General features: G+C 43.8%; 1 protein-coding gene across 2 annotated transcripts in view; it reads left to right on the plus strand.

The window, feature by feature from the left end:
* VPS53 (VPS53 subunit of GARP complex) overlaps nt 1-24,554 on the plus strand; it is a 64,212-nt gene that overhangs the window by 20,138 nt on the left and 19,520 nt on the right. For both annotated transcript variants that reach the window (XM_059487040.1, XM_059487041.1), the window contains exons 7-16: nt 46-165; nt 5,229-5,307; nt 6,118-6,261; nt 8,192-8,334; nt 10,066-10,207; nt 11,492-11,593; nt 15,494-15,588; nt 20,777-21,019; nt 22,414-22,561; nt 23,407-23,489. In XM_059487040.1, coding sequence (XP_059343023.1) covers nt 46-165; nt 5,229-5,307; nt 6,118-6,261; nt 8,192-8,334; nt 10,066-10,207; nt 11,492-11,593; nt 15,494-15,588; nt 20,777-21,019; nt 22,414-22,561; nt 23,407-23,489 — 1,299 coding nt within the window. The remainder of the gene's footprint in view (nt 1-45; nt 166-5,228; nt 5,308-6,117; nt 6,262-8,191; nt 8,335-10,065; nt 10,208-11,491; nt 11,594-15,493; nt 15,589-20,776; nt 21,020-22,413; nt 22,562-23,406; nt 23,490-24,554) is intronic.

A 24,554-nucleotide genomic window follows, 5' to 3' on the forward strand; every position in this document is an offset into this window, starting at 1 on the left:
ACTTTCATTGAATCTGCCTTTGTAAATCTTTAATTTCCTCTGCAGGGCTATGACCAGGAGGAGACAATATGGGGAGGTTGCCAACCTTCTGCAAGGCGTGGTGAATGTGTTGGAGCACTTCAACAAATACATGGGGATCCCTCAGATTCGACAGCTCTCTGAAAGGTAAAAGGTTCAAACCCTGAGCATTCCCTTTCCTGCTGGGGAAGAGGGGTAGGAAATGTCTTAGGCAGGTTCAGAATCTCAAGGAGGTGAAGCTTTGATTTTTCTGGAGTTACAATAATTTGGTGAGGTTTGGTGTGAGTCCCCACCACCCTCAGCAGTAGCAGGTGAAGGCTCAGTGGCCACTAAGCCACCATTTCTCCTCAGTCTTGGCTTCATTTGGGATGTGACAGCTGGGATTTGAGAGAACAAGGTCATCCCTGTTCTGGGGGACAGTGCTGTGCCTGCCTGAGGTGACTTTGATCATTACTGGGGTACTCAAAGGAGTCTCCCAGGCACAGTCATTAATTTTTTGTGGTGCCTCTCTTTGCTAAGACAGCAGCTGGCTCCCTGTGTTGTTTAGTGATGGAAACAGAGTTTGAATGATTTGTTTGTAATGTTTTCATGTAAATCTGTTGGACTTTCTTTATGGCACAGACACCTCTTCCAGAAAACACAGATGGAATCCATGAAGCAGAGCAGAAGAAAAATCCACTCTAAATCTAGAGAAGGGATGGGGCCTTGTTTAACAAAGCATCTGACCATAAGCATTTGCTTAAATGAACATGAACATCAAGGAAATGTAAACATATGTCAGTGCTTTTCTGAGCTGAGGCTGTTGTCTATTCCAACCTTGTGCTCAGAGATTGCTTGCAGTGGTAATGCCCTTTGGGCAGAAACCTGCTGTCATTGGCCATTTAAAGGCCAAATATAATTTAAGCCTTGCTCTAGAATTCTGGCTGGTTTTCCCTTTCTGCTGGATGATTATTTAATACTTTTGTAGTTTGCTGATTGTTACAGAAACCAATTCAGGCTCCTGCTAAAAGTCAGGGTGGTTTCGAGTCACGCCAGCAAGACTGGCAAGGACATGGAGGAAAACTTCTTTTGTTTTATTCTCCCTTCAAGATAAGGATCTGAAAAGCTCAAGAAAGTCTGTTCCTCCTATTTTTAGCATTGCCTCGGCAGGGTTTTCCTCCCAGTGTTTATACAGGGAGAGCTGCACCATCTGGTAGTGATAGAGGAGGCTGCTGTGGGGTGGAAGGAGCTGCTCTGGGGGCTCCTCACTGCTCCACATCCAGGCAGAAAATTCCTGCAGGGAGGTCCACGGCACCATCATTCTGCTTTTGGAGTTTGACTCCGTGGCTGTGTGTCAGGGTCTGGTTTGGAGTTGATTTTTCTCTCTCTTTTTTGCTTGGGAATCCTTTTGTGATTCATGAAACATCAGAGGAAGTTTGCCTGGGTTGAAGGAAAACTTGCAGCTTGTACCATGTGTAAATTGGGGGTTAAATATTTCCAATAATCCTTTCTGGTTTTTTTAATGTGCTTGAGGAGCACACAATTTAGGAAGATACAGGTTTTTTACATGTTGCATCTGTGAAGTTGCACAGCCTGTTCTTGGTTTGTAGCAAATCCTGCACGAACGCTGGGTCATGAAATGCTGAGAATTAAATTTTACTCAGCCTGCTGTCTCCACTGGAATGATCCTAAAGGATGATATAAAAATAAATTAACTTGATTTTCCACATCCAGGCAGAAAATTCCTGCAGGGAGGTCCACGGCACCATCATTCTGCTTTTGGAGTTTGACTCCGTGGCTGTGTGTTAGGGCCTGGTTTGGAGTTGACTTTTCTCTCTCTTTTGCTTGGAAATCCTTTTGTGATTCATGAAACATCAGAGGAAGTTTGCCTGGCTTGTTGCAGGGGTATTTTTAGACTGTGAAATTGCTGGGGTTTGATATCTCATGGATTTGTTTTAATGGTACAAGTGAAGCCTCTAGGATGGTGGGGAAGGCAAGAAACGCTTTAGTAGATGTTGGCACAGACCTGTGACATAACCAGTGTCTGTTATATACAATAACCCCTTTATATGCACTGCTCAAGGAGCAGATTCTGTTGCTTTCTGAAATAAAAAGCCTCTTTTTTCCTGGTGTGAATGGAGTGAAGCCAAGTATGAATGGGAAACCATGGGAAGGAGAAGTGCCTGCTTGGTGCTGTTGGATGTGCTCTTTGTCATGGGGTATCCAATTTAGGCTGCTGCTCCTGGATGCTGTGAGAAGCAATGATGTGTTTTTAATGTTGTTTTCCACCTGTTCTGTCCCTTTGAAAACAACCAAGCCAAAATCCCACTGTAAGGATTCATTGGAAACCTGGACTGAACTCTCAATTAGTTGGCTTCTTGTGCTGTTCCTGTTGAGTATTGATGTAAAAATGTCACAGTTCAGAGCCAAATGTAAATATTTTCCTAAGAGTGTTCCTAAAGCAATTTCTAAGGCAGTGCATTGGTAGCTGTTGTAGTAAACAGGAATATTTTCTTATCTCTTAATGCTCTGCTGTTTTCTGAGTTTGGAGGGAGGTACAATTAGTGGTCCCAAACCCACCCAGAAAAAATGGTCTTGCAAGCCTAGCAGATAGTGGAAAAAAGCCTGGAAAGTATTTAGGGGAAAGATAACTATAAGTTTGCCACAGGAAAACAGGCTGGCTCAGCCTCTTTTTATCTCAGCAAGCTGCCAGGCTTGGTTTAAGATTTCTGGTAGCTTTGGCTAAAGGAATTGTGGTTTCCAGTAATTGAATGTCATTTGAAACATAGCAGTGGCTTTTGTTGTTTTTATTTTTTAAAGGCAGGGGAAACAGAGAACAAAAGCCACTAATAATAAAACAGAAGTCAGAGGAACAGAAATCATTAATAGCTGGATAACCAGAGGGTTTGGCAGCCCCAGGAAAAGGCAATTCCCTGCTGTGTGGGATGGCTGCTGGGGTATCCCAGGTTCTGGGGGAACCTACCCAGGGAAAGAGACCCTTAGCAAACCCACTGAGGCTCTGAGGGATCCTAAATCTCTTATCTGGGCTTGCTGAGCCAGCTCACCTGGTGCAGGGTTGAATGTCCAGGCTTTTATGGCTGCACTTTCCACTGCATGGAGAATATTCTGAATTATTGCTGACAGCTTTCCACAGGAGCAATAATCTCCAGTGGCTGAAGCAGGTGCCCCCCTTGTGCTCTGCCTAAGGCAGGTGAGCTCTAAAGAGGTGGCAGAAAGGTTTTCTTGCTTCTGGCTGCGTGTTCATAATCGAGAAAATAATTGAGTGTTTCTCTGTGTGTGTGGTTGTATAAAAAGTGAATTTTACTGGGAGGGCACTGGGGCTCCCTGTCCTTGCCCACACCTCAACTTTGGTTCTGCTCTGTCCCTCTCTTAGAAAATATGAAGGAAAAAAAAAAAAAAAGAGATTCAAACTTGTTCTCCCTGCCTGCTTTTGAGAGATTTTTATGCAGGACCTATTTTTAAAAAATACATATTTTTAACATCCCACTGGAGCAAGGCATTCCTGCAAGTTTCTTAATTTAAGGATATGAGAATCCCCATTAAGATTATCCTTAAGTACTTTCCTGAATCAGAGCCTAAACCAACAAAGCTTGTGGACAGGGCTTTTAACTGTTTGACAGAGGCTCTTTTAAATGTGTTGAGTCTTGAGGAATCTGGCTGCTGCTCTTTTCAGTGCCTCCACTGTGCTGCACTGCAGCTGTTGTCAAACAGAAAGGTCCCCACAGCCACTCAGAGGGAAAGAAGTATCACTGCTGATAGCTTCCAGTTGTTCATACAAACTAAACTCACTAATTTCTGTGACTTCTTGTTTCTGGATTATTTAGAAGATAAAAAATTTCTTTTTTTTTTTTTTTCCCATTTCTTTTCCTGAAGAATGAAATATTTCTTTCTGTGATTCTCACATGAGCTACAAGTGCTTTCTTGTAGAATTTAGGCAGGAGTAAACCTGTAGCTGTGACTTCTTCCTTACTGATTAAATTCCCCACTCCTATTTCAACAAATGGAATTAGATTTCAACATTTTGTTTCCCACTTATGAAGCTGTTTTCTGGATGTCTTTACCTGGAAGAGTAGAGGAGTCTCTGAACATTCCTGTGAAGCAGAGAGCTTAAGTGAGAATTATTTTTGACACTGCAGGCAGGAAGCTTTTCCAACAAAATCCCCATAAATAAATCCTGAGGAAGGCAGGTCGTACATCCAGTTAAATCACAGATATAAATTTATATTTCAGCCATCAATTTTAAAGGACCAGAGTTTTCTGCATTTGGCACCAGGAAAGAATCCAGCATTGTCAGATCATCTCGTGGGTTTTTCCTACTAATGGAACTCAAATGGGAAGATTAAAGAAGCAGATCATTCCTTGATAAGGTCGAGGAGTCTTAAACAAGCACAAAAAAAATTCCCAAGTCTTCTCCCCACAGTCTGAACAAACATTTTCACAACAGTAAATGTCGCCAGTCTTGCTAAAGTATCAATCTCAGTGGAAAAATCCAGTGTGTGAGTGATCAGCTCAGACCTTTCCAGTATAATAAAAACTGATGGAAGAATTCAAGGGCTGCAGAGGGATAGAAGTGCCTCACTGTTTGCTTTGGCACTTTCTAGTGTGTGTAGGCATTTCCATTTCCCTAGAAGTATCAATTAAGCTGTATTGACTTTTATTTCTGGAAATTGGAAGCTTTATTCTCTCAGCCAAATAAAGAGCAAGGTTGTGGTTTATTCTACTCTCATTTCATACCTTTTGCTCTTTTGTGCTTCTCTGAGACACTGAGAATTTATAGGATAAAAGTGCTGCCAGCTGTATTCATTTAGAAGTGGATCAGCACACCTGGAGCTGTGAAAGGTTCATGGTGGAGATTGAGACATTGTGAAGCTTTTTGCATGTTGGAAACATATTTCTGTTGAAATGTGGGCAACAGAAATGAATTTCAGTGTAGATCACACTGGCATTAAAGGCCTTTCAAAGAGCTGATTAAGTGGCTCTTATCGAAATATTAAATGGCAGCAGGGCAGGAGAACCCAGAACATGTTCTGCTGCAGCTGAGGGCTCAGGAATTGCCATTCAGGGAGCAAAAAGTCTCCCAGTTTTGACACAAAGACCTTCTGGGTGTGGATATTTTCTCTTCAGCATCCTTTTGATCCCTTACAAACCTTCCTGCACCTTGCAGGGAGGTTTTTGAGGTGCCCCCCAAAGCCTTTCCTGTATCCCCTCAGGGTGAAGGCAGCACAGAACGAGCTGGGGCAGCAGATCCTGGCTGACTTCGAGGAGGCCTTTCCTTCCCAAGGTACAAAGGTAAAGTTCTCACTTCCCCTCTTCCTCCCATTGAAAAGTGTCACTGAAAACTCTTCAGGGTGATTGGTTGTTGGATTTAGTCTCATTTTTCCTCTAGGTTTGGTCTCTGCCTGTTTCAGGAGTTTCTCTAGAAAGCAGAGGGGGATTTCTGCCAGCCTTCCCTTCACCCTGCACCCAGCTCCTGCAAGAGGGCTGCAGCCAGGCAGGGAATGCTCAAAAATTCATCTCTGGGGTTTCCTTGGGGTCTCACCCAGTCACTGGCTATTGGTTTGTCACAAAAATCAGTGTTTTGTTCAGAGGAAGCCAAGCACAGGCTGGCTGCTGACACAGTGCCACCAAGTTTGTGTCTGGTTTGCTCAGCACAGATACAAATCTGGGCTGGGGCTAAAGCACCAACTGTGCTTCCCCAGCACTGTGCATCCAAACATTTGCAAACAGTAAGGGGAGTAGGTGTGAATTTGAATTTACTTCCAAGAAAACACCAGTTCTGTCTTTCAAAATACCAGCTCTGCTGTTTTCTTCATACAAGTACAGAAATGAGAAGACTCTTTGTGAAGGGCAAATCTGTTTGTGAGAAGCAGCACCAAAGCAGCTTTTGATTTTTTTTCTTTAAAGTTTCTAAATTTTCTGCCTTTACCATGAAACAACTTCATGGTCAGTGAAATGGAAGCAGCTCAGTTTTCATGCAGCCACAAATAAAGAGTAGCAGCAGAAAAGAGAATAGTAGGAAAGGATAAACTTGGATACATTTACAATCACCCATTGAACTTATTTAACCTGAAATAATTTTCTTCCTGTTTATTTTGACAGAGGACTGGTGGGCCCAGCAATGTCCTACGTGATGCCTGCCTGGTAGCCAACGTCCTGGACCCCAGGATCAAACAGGAAATCATCAAGAAATTCATTAAACAACACCTCTCCGAGTATCTGGTCCTTTTCCAGGAAAATCAAGATGTAAGGGAAGCTTTGCAAGCTCCATTTGGATTTCACATTTTGCTCTGCTGGCATTCCCAAAGTTCTCACTTCCACAGGTTCCTGTGGTGAAAAGTTTTTATCCCAAGGGCTTGGAAACTGATTCTGGGTGTGATCTGGAGTGGCTGATGAGTTGGGAGTTATCTCTGCCAGGATCCTCCCACCTTAGACCTCAGTTTCTCAGATCATCACTAGAAATGTTTTCTCCCACATATAGAAAATAAATTTGTGTTAGTTTTATTTCAACCCTGCAAAAGGTTGAAAAATGAAACTGAAAATTGAAAACTCAACACCACCCCCCAAACAATCAAGTACACCCCAAAATGCTCAGGAAGCTGAGAGGGAGTGATTTCTAGAAAGTTGATTATCTTTATAGCTATTTTTTAAACTATCCTGATACTAACAGCTTTGTAAAAGTTTACCATAACCTTCTTGAATTTGGAAAAAAACCCCACACAAACCAGAATCACCTTTAGATCAAAATGTGTTTTATCAATTCAAATGTTTGACATAGGCAGTTTAGGCTTTCTCTATTCTAAGTTTAAATAACATTTTTCCATCAAAGTTTTCTGACCAGAAAACACAATTATTGAGGGGAAAAAATCCCATCCTGCTCAGCTTGTAAGAATTTTAGTTGGAATTTAAATGTGAGCTGAATGTAAGAATCCAGGAATTGCTGCACTCTCATCCCACTCACTTTAACCTCTCTGTCTGAAACAAAGAGGGTGGGATCAAATGAAATATTATTGGATTGAGTTTTCAATAATCTCTGCATGATTTAGGAGCACTGTTATCCTCATTTTCAACAGAACTTGCTCTCTTAATTCTCACAAGATAGTATTTTCAGTCTGGCATGTGTTTAAGCACTTAGAATCCCAGAATCATTGAGGTTGGAAAAGACCTTTCAGATCCTTGATTGCAGCCCTTGCCCAAGCCCACTGCTAAACCCTGTCCCTAAGTGCCACATCCACACATCTTTTCAGTCCCTCCTGGGATGTGACTCAGCCAATTCCCTGGGCAGCCTGTTCCAGTGCTCGATAACCCTTTCAGTAAAGAAATTTTTCCTAACATCCAAGGGGGATTGATATTCTCTGAACCTGGGAGAAGCAGTGAGAGAAGCAAAGAATGATCAAAACAATTCTTATCTCATTTACTCATTTGCTCCTGTGTTGTTGACAAGTGGAATGCATTGTGGAAGGTTGTTTACCTGAAGGGAATTGGTGATTGGATTTTTGTGTGAGTGTTTTGATTCACTGCCCAATTGAATCCAGGTGTGTGTGCAGTGGAGATGAGTTGAGTGCTTGGCAGATTCAGTTTAGATGTAATTTAATATAATACAGAATAATATAGTATAATCAAGCAATTAATTAGCATTCTGATAGGATGGAGTCCTCATCATTTCTCTCGGACATCGGGCAAAAATATCACCAATAATCCAAAGCATTCAGAGGATGTTAATCAATATAAAATCATGAGACACAGCAGAGCTGCAGCAGCAGCACAAGTCTGAATATTTGCTAAAGATGCTGATGGTGCTAAAAAGTCATTTTCTCTGGGGTTCAGGTGGCCTGGCTGGACAAGATTGACCAGCGCTATGCCTGGATCAAGATCAATGTAAAATAATCAATGTAAAATCACCTCTGATTGAGAGAGAGCAGAGCTGCAGCAGCAGCACAGCTCTGAATATTTGCTGAAGTTGTTGGTGGTGTTAAAAAGTCTTTGTCCCTGGGTCCAGGTAGCCTGGCTGAACAAGACTGACCAGAGCTACGCCTCAATCAAGATGTTAATCAGTGTAAAATCACCTCTGCTTGAAAGAGAGCAGAGCTGCAGCAGCAGCACAGCTCTGAATATTTGCAACTGCTGCTGATAAAGTTGGTGGTGGTGTTAAAAGGTCTTTGTCCCTGGGGTTCAGGTGGCCTGGCTGGACAAGATTGACCGGCGCTACGCCTGGATCAAGAGGCAGCTGGTGGATTATGAGGAGAAGTACGGGCGCATGTTCCCCGCAGAGTGGTGCATGACGGAGCGCATCGCCGTGGACTTCTGCCACATCACCAGGTGAGCCCCTCCTGGGTACCACACATCTCTGACAGACACAGAACTGCCCCAGGATTCTGCCACATCACCAGGTGAGCCCCACCTGGGTACCACACATCTCTGACAGACACAGAACTGCCCCAGGATTCTGCCACATCACCAGGTGAGCCCCACCTGGGTAATCACATCAACAGACAGACACAGAACTGCCCCAGGATTCTGCCACATCACCAGGTGAGCCTCTCCTGGGTACCACACATCTCTGACAGACACAGAACTGCCCCAGGATTCTGCCACATCACCAGGTGAGCCCCTCCTGGGTACCACACATCTCTGACAGACACAGAACTGCCCCAGGATTCTGCCACATCACCAGGTGAGCCCCTCCTGGGTACCACACATCTTTAACAGACACAGAACTGCCCCAGGATTCTGCCACATCACCAGGTGAGCCCCACTTGGGTATCACACATCTCTGAACAGAGAGACACAGAACTGCCCCAGGGTTTTCTGTAAGAAAGCTCAGAGAATTAAAACAATTATTATCTCTCTTTGTATTATTTACAGATATGATTCTCCAGAGTATACTATTCATAGTTCACCAGTAGTGTAAAAAAAGATTCTTATAGTGTTGCTCTGGTTTTTTAAGGTTTTTTAAGCTTTCTGATGTTTACATTCTTGTAATGAACTTTCTCACACGCTTTATGTAAATAACTCATTGTTTTGCATTCTTTTATGGAGGAGGAGAAATTTAATAGACTGTTGGTTTGTCCAGTGTCATTGGAGAGGTGGCACTTTCATCCTCCAATCCACTGTCACTTTTGGAAATCTATAAATATTAGAGTCAGAAAAATAAAAGTGCCTTTTTTACCTTAGAAAGAGCAGTGAGTCCATGTCTTATCCTATAGTGACACTAAAGGGCAATCAGGACTTAAGTCCACCATTGTTTCTATAAAAACTGTAAAATAATAATAATAATAATAATAATAATAATAATAATAATAATAATAATAATAATAATAATATAGAATAATAATTTTAAAAACCCTGCAAATTTCTGATAATAAAGTGCCTTTTGATGCCTTCTGATGATAGAGTGTCTGTATCACCTTTGTCTGTCCCAGTACCCCTTTGGTGATACCATGCAGCTCCTGCTGCCTCCCAGCTTCCTGAAAATAAAAGTTTGGCTAGGCTCTTGCCATGAAGGTCAGTGTCTGAAGGCAGGGTGCAAATGTCTCTGTGGAATTGTCTGTGGGTAAAAGGAAGTGAGGAGTGAAAAGGCTGAGAAGCATCGCTGAAACGATGAGAAATTGAAGTGATGTGAAAATCAATTTTCAGCGTAACAGGGGTAAAAATCAGCAATATTTCAGGCCAAGTGGAATAGCCTGAGCTGACTGTGGTGACCAGGATCTTTGCCAGCCAGAGACAGGGAACAGAGGGAGGTGCCAGTGGAGTCCCAGTAGCACCATTGGCTTTATTGTGGGTCCCAGTGGGAATCCCTGAGCTTCCCAAGCTTGGTCCCTCAGGGCTTCCCCAACAGGAGATGGGGTCCTGTTACCCACAGAGGCACAACAACCGTGGCTGTGTTTGAAATGGGATCTGCAGAGCAGTTTTATGTTAGAGAGCCTCTTAGGAATCAGCCTGAATTCTGTGATGAAAGTCTCTCTGGGGAACGGAATGAGTTCCAGTGTTGGGTTTCAGACCTTTATAGGAAACCACATTTGTTTTTTCTATCTCCCCTCTCTCTTGCAGGGCAGAGCTCTCCAAGATCATGCGCACCAGGGCCAAGGAGATTGAGGTGAAATTGCTTCTGTTTGCAATTCAGAGAACAACCAACTTTGAGGGGCTCCTGGCCAAGCGCTTCTCAGGCTGCACCCTTGCTGATGGCACAGGGGTAAGGGCATTTCTGAGGAGCTCTCTTTACTCAGCAGCTTGCTCAGGAGGAAAAAACTCCCTCACACATAGCTCAGGTGGTGGAGACTACAAAAAGTGTCACCTGCAGCCTCCCCATGCTCAGTGTGACTCTACTCAGTATCACTTTTTTTTCTGTATTGGAAAAATGATTTTTTTAGTTGTGTAGACTGTAGAGAAGATGGCACAGGGCTCACAAGAATAAAGAATGCACTACTTGTGTGCTTTTTTTGTTCTCCTGGGGCCCTGTGCTGTTTGAAGCCACAGAGTGATTATGGTGTGGTTAAATGCCTTGTAATGTTTGTTCTCTACATGTCAGTGACACATTATAAATTAAAGTCCCCTCTTGTCCTCATTTCTGGGTATCACACATTGACCACATGGCACCAGCTTTCAATCCCACATTGTTGGGTCACTCTGGCTTGCAGGGACATTGGCAGCTTCTGCTTTGTCTCTTTTGGTAGATTGTAAAGGCAGAACCAAGAGAAAAAAGCTCAGGGAATATCTCTGGAGCCATCTGTGAGCTTTTCCTGCCTGGAATCTCAGCCCAGAGCTCTGCCAGCCAGATGCACACACAGAGCATGTGTGCTTGGCTTCTCTGTCCAGCCTGGATGTGAAAATTCAGCCTCCAAGGAAAGCCTGCTGGACCCACTGGTCATTTGCTAATTAAAAGAGGAAGTCCTGCGAGGTTTTCCTCCTGGCTGAATTTAGATCTCTCAGGAGTATAGCTTTATTAATTCTGACAAGTTTCATAGAAAATTTGCAGCTTTAATTAAATTGACTTCTCTGGGTTGTTGTGAGAAAAGCAGAAGGGAAGGGTGTGCTTTCAAATGACAGAAAATCCTGTGTTTTCCCCTTTCTGACATGTCCAGAGGCTGTGACACTCTGGCTGTCATTTGCTCTGTTTTGTACTCAAAATGAAGGCCACCATTATAAATAGCTGGCTGAGGGGAGGGACAAACAGTGGGAGCAGCAATTTGGGGTTTATTTCAGGGCAGAGTTTTGGAGCTGCCGTTGTGGTTTATCCCAGTGGAGACCACACACTTTGGAGTGGAAATGTCACACTGGATAAAATGTCACACTTCCAAGGAGGATTCAAGCAGCATGGAGGGGTGGAGAGGGAGCCAGGAGCTGATCAGCTCTGCTGGGAGAAGGGAAATTGCTGGGCAGTGCTTTGAAGGGCTCAGGAAAGCAAAATGTGGGTGCAGCTGTGTGCCAGAGGGCACAAAACTGGCTGTTCTCTGAAGAGCTCCCTCTTTTCCAACAGAAGAAGCCAGAGGTGCCACCTCCCTCCACCAACCCCTTTCTGGAAGATGAAACTGGGGCAGAGACAGATGAGATTGTGATGGAGAAAAGTGATACAGACAAAGTAAGTCTTTGAAGTTCCCACTTCTCAGCCTCTGTCAGGATCTCCAGTGGGGCCTCAGCTTTTCCCATCCCATTGATTTGAAAAGTTTGTTTTCACAGCGATTAATTTAGCGCAGTTTTGATCCTTTGTGCAGCATTCAGGCTCCCAGTACGACCATGCTTTGCTCTGGCTCACTTCACTGAAACCAAAGCAATCTTTATTCCAGTTAATAGTGCAGAGACAATCCTGCCACGTGAGAGTGAGCTGGATTCTGTTCCAGCCTCTACAGCAACAGCCCAGGTGTAACTGCAGCATTTCTGTCAAAGGGAGATGAAATAGCTATTTGGGTTTTCAGATCCCCAAAGAAACTCCTCTACAAACAGTTGCAATTCATATTTTGCCCTGTCAGCCAAGCAAACTGTCTGGAGTCACCAGGCAAGTCATTGACCTTTCAAGTGTCAGCTTTAGATTTTCACCCCAGATAAATCACTTGTGGGATTTTTATCTTTCCAGTGCTTTTTATCCATTACCTCTGCAAAGCAGGCAGCACCTCACTGCTTGTACAAGCACAGGGCTTCCAAAGCCCTCTGCAGACATTAAAGGGTGAATGGTAAATGCAATTGTTTTAATTGGCACCAATATCAAAGCCTCTAATTTTTTTTTATACAGCAGAAGGATGTTTTCTAAATGTTCAATTGTGGGTTACTTGAGGCTGGTACTCTCCTCTTATTCATGGGATTTACAGCCCTGTAAATGGGCCATGTACAGGTGTATCCTGATGGGTGACCAGGGCCTCAGGACCTGATCAAATCCATGGCCCTGGGGAGAGCAGGAGGTGGGAGCTCTCTGCCTTCATCTGTTACAAACATTTTTTATGAAAAGCCTTTTCTTTAGGATTTTTCCTCTTGAGAAGCTGAGGCTTCAAAAGCAAAATGTCAACAATGGTTATCTGCTGCTGTGGAATGCAACAGGTAGATTTTTGATTGGCCTATGTTAGTTGTTTGTAATTAATGGCCAACCACAGAGAGTCCAAGCCACAGGCTTTTGTTACCATTCTTTTTTATTCTATTCTTAACTAGCTTTCTGATGAAATATTTTTTTATTCTTTTATTATAGTTTTAATATATATAATAAAATACTAAATCAAGCCTTCTGAAACATGGAGTCAGATCCTCATCTCTTCCCTCATCCTAAGACCCCTGTGAACACAGTCATATTCAAAGTCCTGAAACAGAATGATTTAAGCAAGGTTTTGCTCTTTCCATTAAAATCCAGCTTGGACAGTTGGTATTGTGTGGATTTTATCAGTGAGACAAAGATTGGGAAGCTGGGGAGACACCTCTGATGCATTTTTTGGGAGGAGTTTGCTTTCCAGTAGCTCTGGACTGGACTGTTGGCTGGGATGTGCAGTGTTGAGATCAGAGGACATCCTTGGAAAAGCCAAGGTGTTAGGAGGCAGGTGAAGAGATAATTACAGCAATTAGGGCTTTATTGAGCAGCAGAATGCAGCAGTTCTGGAGCTTCTGAGAGAGGAACTGCTGTGTTCTTTTTACCTTGTGAAGCCATCCATGGAGAGGAGACATCCCTGGAAGTGCAGGTTGTGGTGAGGCTGCCCTTTCCCTGCAGGAAACAACAGCTGCACCCTTTAACCTAATAATTTTCAAATTAGATACTAGTGATTGTATGTTTGTCAGAATATTTTTAGGGTAAAGGTTTTCCTCCTTTGGTTTTAGTTGATCAATATTTTGTGTGTTGCCCTTTTGCAGTACGGATTAACCCCAATTCATATTTAGAGAATAAAAACCTCTGCCACTTTCTCTGTGAAATTCCCTTTTGTCTGCAGAAATATTTAAAAGAGCTTTAGAAGTTAGAAAAGCTGTGAACACTGTTGAACACAGCCCCAGATTTCCCCCCAATTTTTATGTAATTTTAATGTTTTAATACAGTCATATGTGGCAGATAACTTTCATAATTCCCATGAGCAGATAACCACTAACCTGTGAGTAGGAGTTAACTTTGATGCAGCTGTTGGTCTCTTTTGGGCTCTGCTGCCCTGCAGCCTCCTGGGTGCCAGGTGGGCTCCAACATTTCAGTGTCCCAGTGCCAGCAGCTGCTGGTTCATGCTGGGAGTGCTGAAAATCTCATTTTTCCTGTCACTGCATGAAGAACAGAAGGGACACAAAGAGTTGAAGATGAAGGGTTTTCAGTAAAAGAGCCCTTCCAAGGCACCACTCCTGAAAATTCAAGACTCTTGGGAATCTAAAAGGGAGCACAAGAATTTTTTTGGGGGGAAATCCATGTTAAAAAAGCACCTCTTTTGGTAATCCTAGCAGTTCCATTTAATCTGTTTACTTTGGATAGTAATGAAAGGAAACTGGGCCAGCTGCAGACCTCCTTGCTGTGACAACAGTAACCTTTTATTATTTCCATCAAACTCAAGGAGGAAATAGCTTAAACATCTGCAGCTTTTGGACAGGGTTGCACACTCAGAAATACAGCTTCAGTGCTACTGGTAAAAGATTTAATATTCCTTCCACCAGACATGCTGGGAGCAGCGTGGTGCAGAGGCACAGAGAGCCAAGCCTGCTGCAGGAGCTGAGTGCTAAACTTGGTGAATTTGCAGCTTTGTGCTGGCACTGCCATGCCAGGGCTTTGCATATAGAAGTTTTTTGTGATTCCCAACTATTTTTTAACTCCCAGCCCCATTGAGTGAGTGCATCCTGCATTGGGTGGAGGATGCCTGGTAATGGTTCTGTCCCAAGGCTCCTAAAAGTTCAATTCTTCATTCAAGGCTCACAGAGGTGGTCTGGCCTCCATAAAACCATTTCCCCACTTTAGGTTTGCAGCCATAAGTTGGGATTCATCATTTGGGGCTGAATTGTTGCTGAGAAAAGTTTGCCTTGTCACACTCTGATAGTTCTGCCAAATTCTTAGTGCCACCTCCTGTGTTGTTTAGGAGAGAAAGTCCTTTAGGCTTTGCTTCTTTTGTTTGACTTTTCCTGCATTAAAAAAAAAAAAAGTCAGCTGGAAAAATTCATATCTTCATTGGCTGGGAGCTGATCTTGGCTTTTTGTGGAGAGAGAAGCAAGAATTCCATTCCAGAGTCACTGCAGCCCTTTTTGCATCCAGGGAAAAGCTGCTGGTCTGCTGGGAAGCACCAAGAGAAATTATCTATTAGTGAAAAAGAATAATAACAATCTAGCTGTAGGGCAAAAAAGAGCTTAAAGGTCCTGCCTAGCCTGGTATTTAAACATGCACAAATTTAAATGTGTGAGTAGTCCCAGGGCTGTGCTGGGCCATGGTTAATGCAGCACTAAACTCAAATGAGGGTAAACAGGATGGCTCCCACATGGCACCTGTGCTTAATGCTCTGAAAGTGATTTAAAAATAGAAATCTTTGCATCGCCAGAAATGTGTTTCACAGTGAAAGCAGGCCTGTATAATTCTGGCTCCTGCTGTAATTACATGCTGTTTATCTAAATAAAATTCATTCAGATGGAGCCTGTAGCTTTGAGTTATTGCCCTTGATGCTCTGAAATGTAAGGATTCTTTAATCTTGCTTCCAAATAACTGCTACATTTGATTTCAGAGGGGACTAGGGGAGCCTTGTTACTGCTTGAAGGATTCGGGGAGATTTTATTTGCAAACTGCATTAAGGTTCTTCAGCTGAAATCTGTTAGCATGGAGCAGCCTTCTCTTTAATTCTAAGAATATTTTACAAGTGGAAAGATAATTCCTTGGATTGCTAACAGCTCTCTAAGAAGGAGGGAAGACTTGGATATAATAAGATTTATATGCTTTGATGATTTGACAGCAAATTTCTGTGTTACAATATCTCTAAAGATTTCTATCCTTCTGTGCTGTTGCATTGCTGTTCCTTCAAGGCAGGTTTGAACCAACATTTTAAATGTTCCCTTGCAGCCAAAGAAGCCAAAGGTCCCTGACAATCCTTTCCATGGCATTGTTTCCAAGTGCTTTGAGCCTCACCTTTATGTGTACATTGAGTCCCAGGACAAGTGAGTAACCAGCCTGAATTTCAGCGTTTGTTTGGTTTTGGATGTGTTGGGTTGTGCTGGATTCTGTATTAAAGCTGCAGAAAATTTAATGTATTGCAACTCTGCTGCCTGATTTCAACAGGAGCAGTGTTTGTGGTTCAGGAAACTTTGAGTGGGGCCTTTGCTTGGACAAAATGAGTGTTCAGGGGGCTGTGGAGTGGGGTTTGTGTGTAATTGCAGAGGGCTGCAGGTTTGGTGCCTGCTGCCTTTCTCTGGAAGAGGCTCAGAGCTCCTGAAATTGCTTCTGTTCCTCTGCAATTCCCACTGCAGACGTGTGTCTTTCTTTCATCTCATGTCTTCCACAAATAACAGGGTTGGGTTTTCTGTAAAACACACATGTGGCTTTGTGGCAGAGGAGCTGCAGGATTTGCTTTGTAGGAATAAGTTATTTGAGATCCTCAGATGAAAGCTGGTTGTAAGATAACATTATCATTGCTCACAGATTGGGACTTTGTCAGGGGCTTTAATCCCTGGCACCCTTCCTCACCTTCCTCTTTGACTTGCAGCAAAATAACTTGAATGAAAGGAGCTTTCAGCTTTGAGCTCTGAGGAGTTTTCAGGGCTCTCACCACATTTCCTTGTGCACCTCCATTCACACCAGGGCTTAAATAACATCTCAGTAACAACTGCAGTGCCACCTGGGAGAGGAAATAGCTGAAAAAGGTTCAATTTTTTAGCACAGATTAGTGGCTGGAAACGAGGAGGTTCCTACTTGGTGTATCTCATCTGTGTGTGCTTTTGTATCTTCCAATGAGACAATTCTAACTCAAGGCTTGTACTGTCCTGATTTTATCCAAACTCCATGAAAAACATCTTGGAAAAGCTTTTCCATGTCCCATCAACTTTTTATGCTTAAAGAAATCATTAAAATAGCTGAAACCTTGCACAGTGCTGTGTCCTGCTGGGTTTAGGTTCTGCTCTGCAATATCACAAAGGGAAACTGATATTTCCCCCCTGCCCTCGGCCAACTGAGCACAGATTTCTTTGAGTATTTCTTCCCTTTTCACTGGGGGCCATTTTAATCCCCATTTTGGTAATTCTACCCCACTGTGCTCCTAGCCCCTTCAGTTGCATTTTTTTTTTCTTCTCCTTTTCCTTTACAATCATGAGATGTTTTATATTATCTTTATAGCCACAAGCTGCAGGGAGTTAAAAGAAAAACTGTCACAGTATTCCCCATGCTGCCCTGACTGCCAAAAATTGCTTTCCTTCCCTATTTTCTCTCTTCTTCTTCCTTTGATTGAACTTTTGAGGAATCTGTTGCCATTGTCTGAAAATGAGATGTTGCTTAGATCATTAATTGTATATTTGAGCTCTGAATAGTGAGAGCAATAGTTTTGTCCATCATTTTTCTGCCACATTAAACCTGTGGGCATTTTCTGCCAAAAAATTGTTTCCATACCCATTTATATAAACACAGTGCCAAAATCTGTAGCAGTTTAAGAGGAGACACCTGAAAGAAGGAGCTTAAAGATGCTGCTCTTCACCCTCAGCTGCAGAGTAAATATCAGATTTCTGTCCAGCAAAGTAGAATTCATTCCTGCCCCTTTGGGATGTGCATCTTTAGCTGTCCTTTGTGGTCAGCAGGAGCACACAGATGTGAGCTGAGCTGTTCTGGGAGAGGAGGAAGAGCTCTGTCAGGGCTGAGAGTGTGCAGAGCCCTCCTTAAATCTGCTCAGAGGCACGTCTGAGTCCAGAGAGCTTGGAAAGCTGGCACTTTGTGCTGTGTGTTTGCAGCCTCATCAGCAGAGGGGCTTCCAGAATCCCCAGGGCATGGAAAATGCTCTGCAGTGCTCCAGGTGTGGCAGTGCCACCGCTCTGTTCACACCCAGTTTCCTGAGCATCCTCTTCTCCTCTGCTGCTCCTTGTGAATTCCTGGTTCTTCTCCTGATTGCCAGAACAACCCTGAATAGGTTGAGTGAAAGAAAAAAAACCAAAACAAACAAAAAACAAAGGAAGAGGAATGCGGGAATGAAAAGAAGCAGAATAGAATTCCCTTTATGTGATTTCATTTCATTCTTTCTCTTGGTTAGATTTGGCGAGTTCTCACTGCCAATAAATGTGCTACTGTTAGGAAATACCACATCTGCACTACCAGAGACTTTTCTTGGAGCTTTTCCTTTTTTGCGGAGTCTGTGCAGAAAATACTCATTTTCTGCAGCTCTCCTGCCTTCTGCATGTTTCACCTCCCTGCAGCTTTTTCCGCCAGGCTCTCTGTGCTCCCATTGCACCACACAAAGACTTGTGGCCTTGGTATCATGTCACAGACATCTTTTCATGAAAATCCTTTCTTTAGGATGTTTTTCCTCCTGAGAAGCTGTGAGGCCTCAGGAACAAAATGTAAACAATGGTTATCTGCTGCTGTGGAATGCAGCAGGTGCATCTGTGATTGCTCTCATGTGGTTGTTTGGAATTAATGTCGAATCACAGCCCAGCTGTGATTAACTTTTGTTATTCATTCCATTCTATTCTTAGCTTAGCTAGCCTTCTGAAAAGAACCTTTTCTTCTATTCTTTTAGTGTAGTTTTAATGTAATACATATCATAAAATAATAAATCAAGCCTTCTGAAACACAGAGTCAAATCCTCATCTCTTCCCTCATCCTGGGACCCCTGTGAACACCATCACAGTATCACATTTGGGACAAGCTGAGGCTCCTGTGAAGCTTTGCCATCAGCCAAGGTGTGCATTAATGATGAATTAGCTCTTTTAGTGCACAATATCCTGATGTTTTGCTGTCACCAGTGCCATTCTGACATGGGAGCTGTCCCACAGCCTGCTTTGATGGCAGCTTTATCCAGGCTGGGATCAGAACAAGCCTGTAGCCCCAGCACTGCTCCCCCAGCCCTGCTGAACAGCTGCATTTTCTCCTGCATCCCACTTGACAAGGCCTTGTAGGGCGGGCAGGAAAACTCAGATCCATTTCACTTTGCCTCAGAGAAGAGGAGAACATGTGGCCTAAACATAAAGAAACAAAAGCCATCGACATTCCTGACCGTGTCTTGAGACTGAGAGAAGGCAAAAAATAAAAAAAAATAAAACCAAGTGACTGGTGAGTGCTAAGAAAGCTCCACTTTGCTGCCCAGCTGGAGGCCAGCACAGATGCAGAGGTGGAGATGCAGCTGTTGGGTTTGACAGGGAGTGAGGCACGTCCTCTTTCCTTGAGGAGCTGCAGGGATGTGCAGGCTGCAGCCCCCCTGCAGCAGCCATCTGTTTGGCTCTGCTACAGCTACAGAGGGAGGTAAATTCTGCTTCTCTGTGGCCCAACACAATCAGTGCTTCACTTCAGCCCCCAATTGCTGCTGCCAGCGTGGAGATTTATCACATCAGTGGAGCAGCCTGATGTTTTTACAGTGCTTGTAACACAGCTGAGGAGCTGGGAGTGTGCAATCAGAGCTGTGTGCAGGGCTCCAGCAACAGGCATGGAAAAAGGGGCTGCTTGTCTTTGCAACAGCCTGGCTCCATGATGGAGATCCTGATATTCCAGGAACATCTCTGGAGATAAGTTTGGCCCAGCAGATCACCCCTGGTAGGAGCTCATCCATGCTGAGGCAGCAGCCTCTGAGTTTATCAGGGAAGAGATTTGTGGGTTCTTGAATTCTCTGAATTCTCTGACTTGTGGGTTCTGTGAATTCTCTGACTTGTGGGTTCTCTCAATTCTCTGACTTGTGGGTTCTCGCATTCCCTGAATTCTCTGACTTGTGGGTTCTCTGATTCTCTCAATTCTCTGACTTGTGGGTTCTCTCAGTTCTCTGATTTGTGGGTTCTCTGTTTCTCTGAATTCTCTGACTTGTGGGTTCTCTCATTCTCTGACTTGTGTCTCTGAATTCTATGATTTGTGGGTTCCCTGATTCTCTGAATTTTCTGACTTCTGGGTTCTCTGATTCTCTCAATTCTCTGGTTTGTGGGTTCTCTGATTCTCTGAATTCTCTGACTTGTGGTTTCTCTGAATCTCTGGAATTTTCTCTCTCACAAGAGGGAAAGCAAAAAGTGATAGAAACTGGGGGAAAGTTGGTGGTGATGGGTGTTTCCCCTTTCACTGGCAGAGGTCTCAGCCTTTCTCCTGAGGATTTGGTTTTCTCCTTAGGAGCTCTGGACCATGGCACAGCCCAACCATTGCACCCTCAGAGATGTAGTTTGTGCCATGGCAAGAGGAGAGCTACAGAAAAACCATATTAAAAATAAGAATATAAAATACAGGAACTCCTGGTCAGCAGAGTACCTCTCTCATCTGAAAGGCTTATCTATTTCCCAAAATCCAAGCTTCCTTGAGGAAAGCTGTGTGAATTTGCCTGGGGGAGGAGGTTTATTGCTGGAATTCATCTGGCAGAGGTTATTCCATGGATATTCCATTCATCTGGCAGAGGTTATTCCATGGAGCTGGGCTGGACATGGATGTGCTGTCTCTGGAGGGGCAGGACCAGAGGAACTCCCCAAGATCAGGAGATTCTCTGCTCCTGTGTTGATGGCTCTGGCTCTCTGCCATGCTCAAAAGCCTTTTTGTCCTGGTGAAAGGATGGAGTGAAGTTTATTGTTGCCTAAAGACAGAAATATTAGAGTAAGGACCAGGCTGTAATGAATCACTGGAGACAATAAGAGGGCTTTTTGTGCTTTTAAAAAGGGTCTGAGTAGGAAGTGCACTTTGTGCTCACGCTAAATAAAACTTCTCTAAAGGAAGTGTGAAGTTGTGCAAAAGCAGGTGGTATCCAAATGGGACCAAGCAATGGCAAATGGGACTCACCATTTTGAGCACATCCCTTCAAAATCCAAATTCCCTAAGCTCTGCTGGGATGGGAGGCCTGGCTGCTCCTTTTCCTGGTGCCAGGAATGAAACTTGAGCACAGGCTTAATGCACTTGCATCAAATGTGCTGAACTGAGCCCTGGCAGACCTGGGAGCTTTTATGTGTGGCTGGAGAAGAGATTTGAAGCTGCCACTAAAACTCCTGAGCACAAAAAGGTTTGGGCTGTGGAATTGTGTGAGCTTTGTGCTCAGAGTGTGGAGATAAGAAAGGGCTGGGAATACCCAGCTGCTAAACCTGAACTCGCTGCTGTCACAAGACAGAGCATCTCACTGTGAGCATTATTCTCTCTTTTCCCTCCCAATTCCTCCCTCAGCTGACTCAAATATGTTTCTATTCCCCGCCCCAGGAATCTGGGAGAGCTGATTGACAGATTTGTGGCTGACTTCAAGGCTCAGGGTCCCCCCAAGCCCAACGTGGATGAAGGGGGAGCTGTGCTGCCCAGCTGTGCTGACCTCTTTGTGTACTACAAGAAGTGCATGGTGCAGTGCTCCCAGCTCAGCACTGGGGAGCCCATGATAGCCCTGACCACCATCTTCCAGAAGTACCTGAGGGAATACGCCTGGAAAATCCTCTCTGGAAACCTGCCCAAGTGAGTCTGGCACCCCCAGTGCTGCACACATCCCCCTGCACTGAGGAGCTGATCATTTGTAAAGATAATTCATGAATACATCCTTGTGAACACTCATTTCCCTGTCAAACAGCCCAGGTAGCAGCAGGATCACTCCATTTACTTCATGGTTTTCTCCAAAATTCAGTTTTTTGCACAGAGAGAAAAGCAGGAGAGCAAATGTGCAGTCACACATTGTTTTTCTTTTAAGGGCCTCTGGAGGACAGCTTCATATTTGGCTTTGATTCACAGTCAGATTTGCAGTTTCTTGAAGTTCCTTTTGAAATGCCAGCCCAAGACTCTTCAGAGGGTCCTGGCTTTCAGAATTGCTGCTTGGGTAACCAGCTCATACTGGGATTCTCAGCTGCCTTAGCCCAACACAATCTATATGGTAATTTGTAATGAAGGTGGTTTATTTCTGAGATGCTGAAGTGCTTCCCTGTGCCTCCCTCTGCTCTGGAACATTTTATCTCTGTGTAAATAAGATCTGGAGATGTAAATCCAGTGAAAGGAAAGGAAATCATAATGAGATTGCACCAACATGGATCAGTGTACAGGCTAAAGGTGCTCCTGAGATGTTGCCAAAACTCCACTGCAGATAATTTTATTTGCCATTTAACATCTTCAGCTTGTTTCCTTTGTAAACCTGGGAGCAGCAGAATGACTTTCTGAAACCAGTAAAACCTTTCACAGATGGAAGGGGAGAGGGTTCCATCCAGACAAGTGGAAAGATAAATTTAATGTGTGTTCTCCAGCAGACCTCAGTTGCATTCTTTATCCATGTTTTTTTGAGTGCTCCATTTTTGCTGTCCAAGATAAATATCACTGTCCTATTTTTTTTAATGGATTTGGATTATGAAGAGTTGAGAGGTAGGGAATTTCCTGCCTCTAAACTGCTCTGAGTCTGCCTTTGTTGATCCATGAACCTTGCTCACTGGAAGACAGTGGAGGGGAAGGCACACCTTCCATAATTTACTTTGTTGATACCATCAGCTTTTAAACCAGGTTGCCAAAGTCTCAGATGCATGTGGACAGCTGTTTAGTGCTGCAGAGATAAATATGACAAGTTTCCTGATAGTTCTGAGATCCTCCTGCAATCTTTAATTAGATTTTGGCTAAGTGGCAGTGAAGGTGAAGCTACCTGGGGAAGGCTGTGTTCCACTTGCATCCTAATCTGTTTTCTTGTCAATGAGTGAGTTGTCCTTTTCTTGAAGTTCTTTGGAAAAGAAATTCCTTTTGTGGGTTTGATGTCCTGTATTGCTGTGGTCATAAAGCCCTTTTAGGGCATTAAAATCCAGCAGTAATTTTGCACTTTGAGTGTCAAAAACCTCACAGGTTTTATCTGATTTGTTTTTGGTTTTTGTTTTTTCCCCCAGGACAACCAGCAGCAGTGGTGGGCTCACCATCACAAGCTTGCTGAAAGAAAAGGAAGGCTCTGAAGTGGCCAAGTTTACTTTAGAAGAGCTCTGCCTCATTTGCAGCATCCTGAGCACTGCAGAATATTGCCTGGCCACCACCCAGCAGGTGAGCTTTCCTCTGAGGGGGCACCAGCCCCTCCTCTGTGTGCCTGTGGAGACTGGGACAGCCAAAAGTACTAAAAACATCCATTGATTATTGAGCTCTACATTATTCATTCTGTATTTCAAAGAAAGAAAAGTATTGATTTTCTCAGAAAAGTAATTTGCTTGTAATCCTGCTTTGCAGCCTCAGTTTTGGGGTCAATCCTTTTCTGCTTGTTACATAATTTGTTTTGGCTTGGGGACCAAATGTTAGAAAAAATTAATTCTCTGTTCATTATCTCCCCTTCATAAGAACAAGCACAACAATAATTTTGGGAAAATACTTGCATGAAATACTGGGGCAATGTGGAGTGGAGAGAGGAGGAATTTATGCTGATGTGATTTGCAGCCACTGCACTCATTACATTCAGGTGCTTCCAAAATGCCATGGGTCAGCAATGAGCTGTGATGTTTGGCTCTCTCCAGGCCTCTCCACCACTAGGTCTGGCAATCCTCCTCCTCCTTCTCCTCTGCAGTTTGGGCACAGGCAGAGTGTTGAGAAACATCTTTATTAGCAGGACAGATGCCACAGTGTTAAGCTAGCACGGTAGCATGTCATGCTAGAGTTACATATTTGACCTTGGAGCTTTCATTCTTTGAGCACATGGAGCCACCATGGCCCAGCCTGCCAAACCAACAGGTCTGGGATGCCAGGAAGGAAAGATTTCAGTGTCACTAGATGAGTTTTGGATATGGTTTGGTCACAGATGAAGTTTGAAGAAGCTGACCTTTCCAGGGCATAAGTTTTGAAGAGCGATTATTTCGAGTTGGAAACCTGATCTGCCTGTTGCTTGTTTTGTTTCCCAACAGTTGGAAGAGAAGCTCAAAGAAAAAGTGGACACAAGCCTAATGGAGAGAATCAACCTGACAGGAGAGATGGACACTTTCAGCATGTATGTCCAGCACATATTTCTTCCCACAATGTGTCAAACATCCCCTTTTGTCAGCCAGATGGTGCTGGAGTAAAATCAACCCTGAGGTCCTGGTGTGACAGGATGGGCACAGGCATTTCCCTGCTCAGGAATGGTTTCCTCTGGCTGAGCACTAGCTCAGGCTTTAGCTGCTCCCCATGGCCCAAGCCAAAGGAGCAAGAGCACTGGAAAAGGGAGAGGAAATAGTGAGTTTCCATTTGAAGCATGGTTTGCATCTTGGCAGCCCTGCGAGGTGGCTGTTACATTTCAAGAAAAGGAAGCTATTTCAGTACATTCCTTCCTGCTTTAACTTCCCCCTGGTAATCAGCAGCCTTGTCAGTATGATCAAACCCCATTTCAGATGACATAAAAGACTGATCCAATCTTATATTTGGGGATTATAATTGAGAGAAGATTATCATTCATTAAAATAACTTTTCATGTAGCGGTGCTAAAAATATTCTGCTCTAACATCCTTTCCTCTCCACCCCTGACAGACAGATTTAATGTATTTTTTGAGACAAGAAAATTGAGGCAAAAGTTGTTTTGCCTCTTATCAGACAAAAGAATATCTTGGCAAGACTGGGAAAATAATCCCTGTCACCAGCTCCTCCTCTCCCTAAAACAAAGATTCAGCCCAGATAGCAGTAAGATAATTTTTTCAGAAGACTTCCTTCCTGTGATTCCTCCTTTTCTGCTGCAGTGGACAGGATCCCAGTGAATCTCCATCCAGCTCTTCCACATGGCCCCAGGCTCCATTCCAGGCTGCACAGACTCCCTTCCCTTCCCTCCAGGCTCTTCTCAGACCTTTTTAGGAGTGAATCCCTGCCTGAAATTCAGGGTTGCTGTGTCCACTCAGCCAAAGCAAGCAAGGTAGCAGGAAAAGAGAAATAAAATGTGCCATAAGATGGGGTTTTCTGAGCATGGACAGGTGAGTTTTGCCAGCAGGAAGCAGCAACTTCAGGTGGCTGCTGGATTTCCACAGTGGCTGCCTCAGACAGCCCATGTGAAGTGTTTTGGAAGTTGTTTAATGTACAGCTCACATTT

Source organism: Ammospiza nelsoni, chromosome 21 (assembly GCF_027579445.1).
Source record: "Ammospiza nelsoni isolate bAmmNel1 chromosome 21, bAmmNel1.pri, whole genome shotgun sequence".
In the NCBI taxonomy this organism is placed as follows: Eukaryota; Metazoa; Chordata; class Aves; order Passeriformes; family Passerellidae; genus Ammospiza; species Ammospiza nelsoni.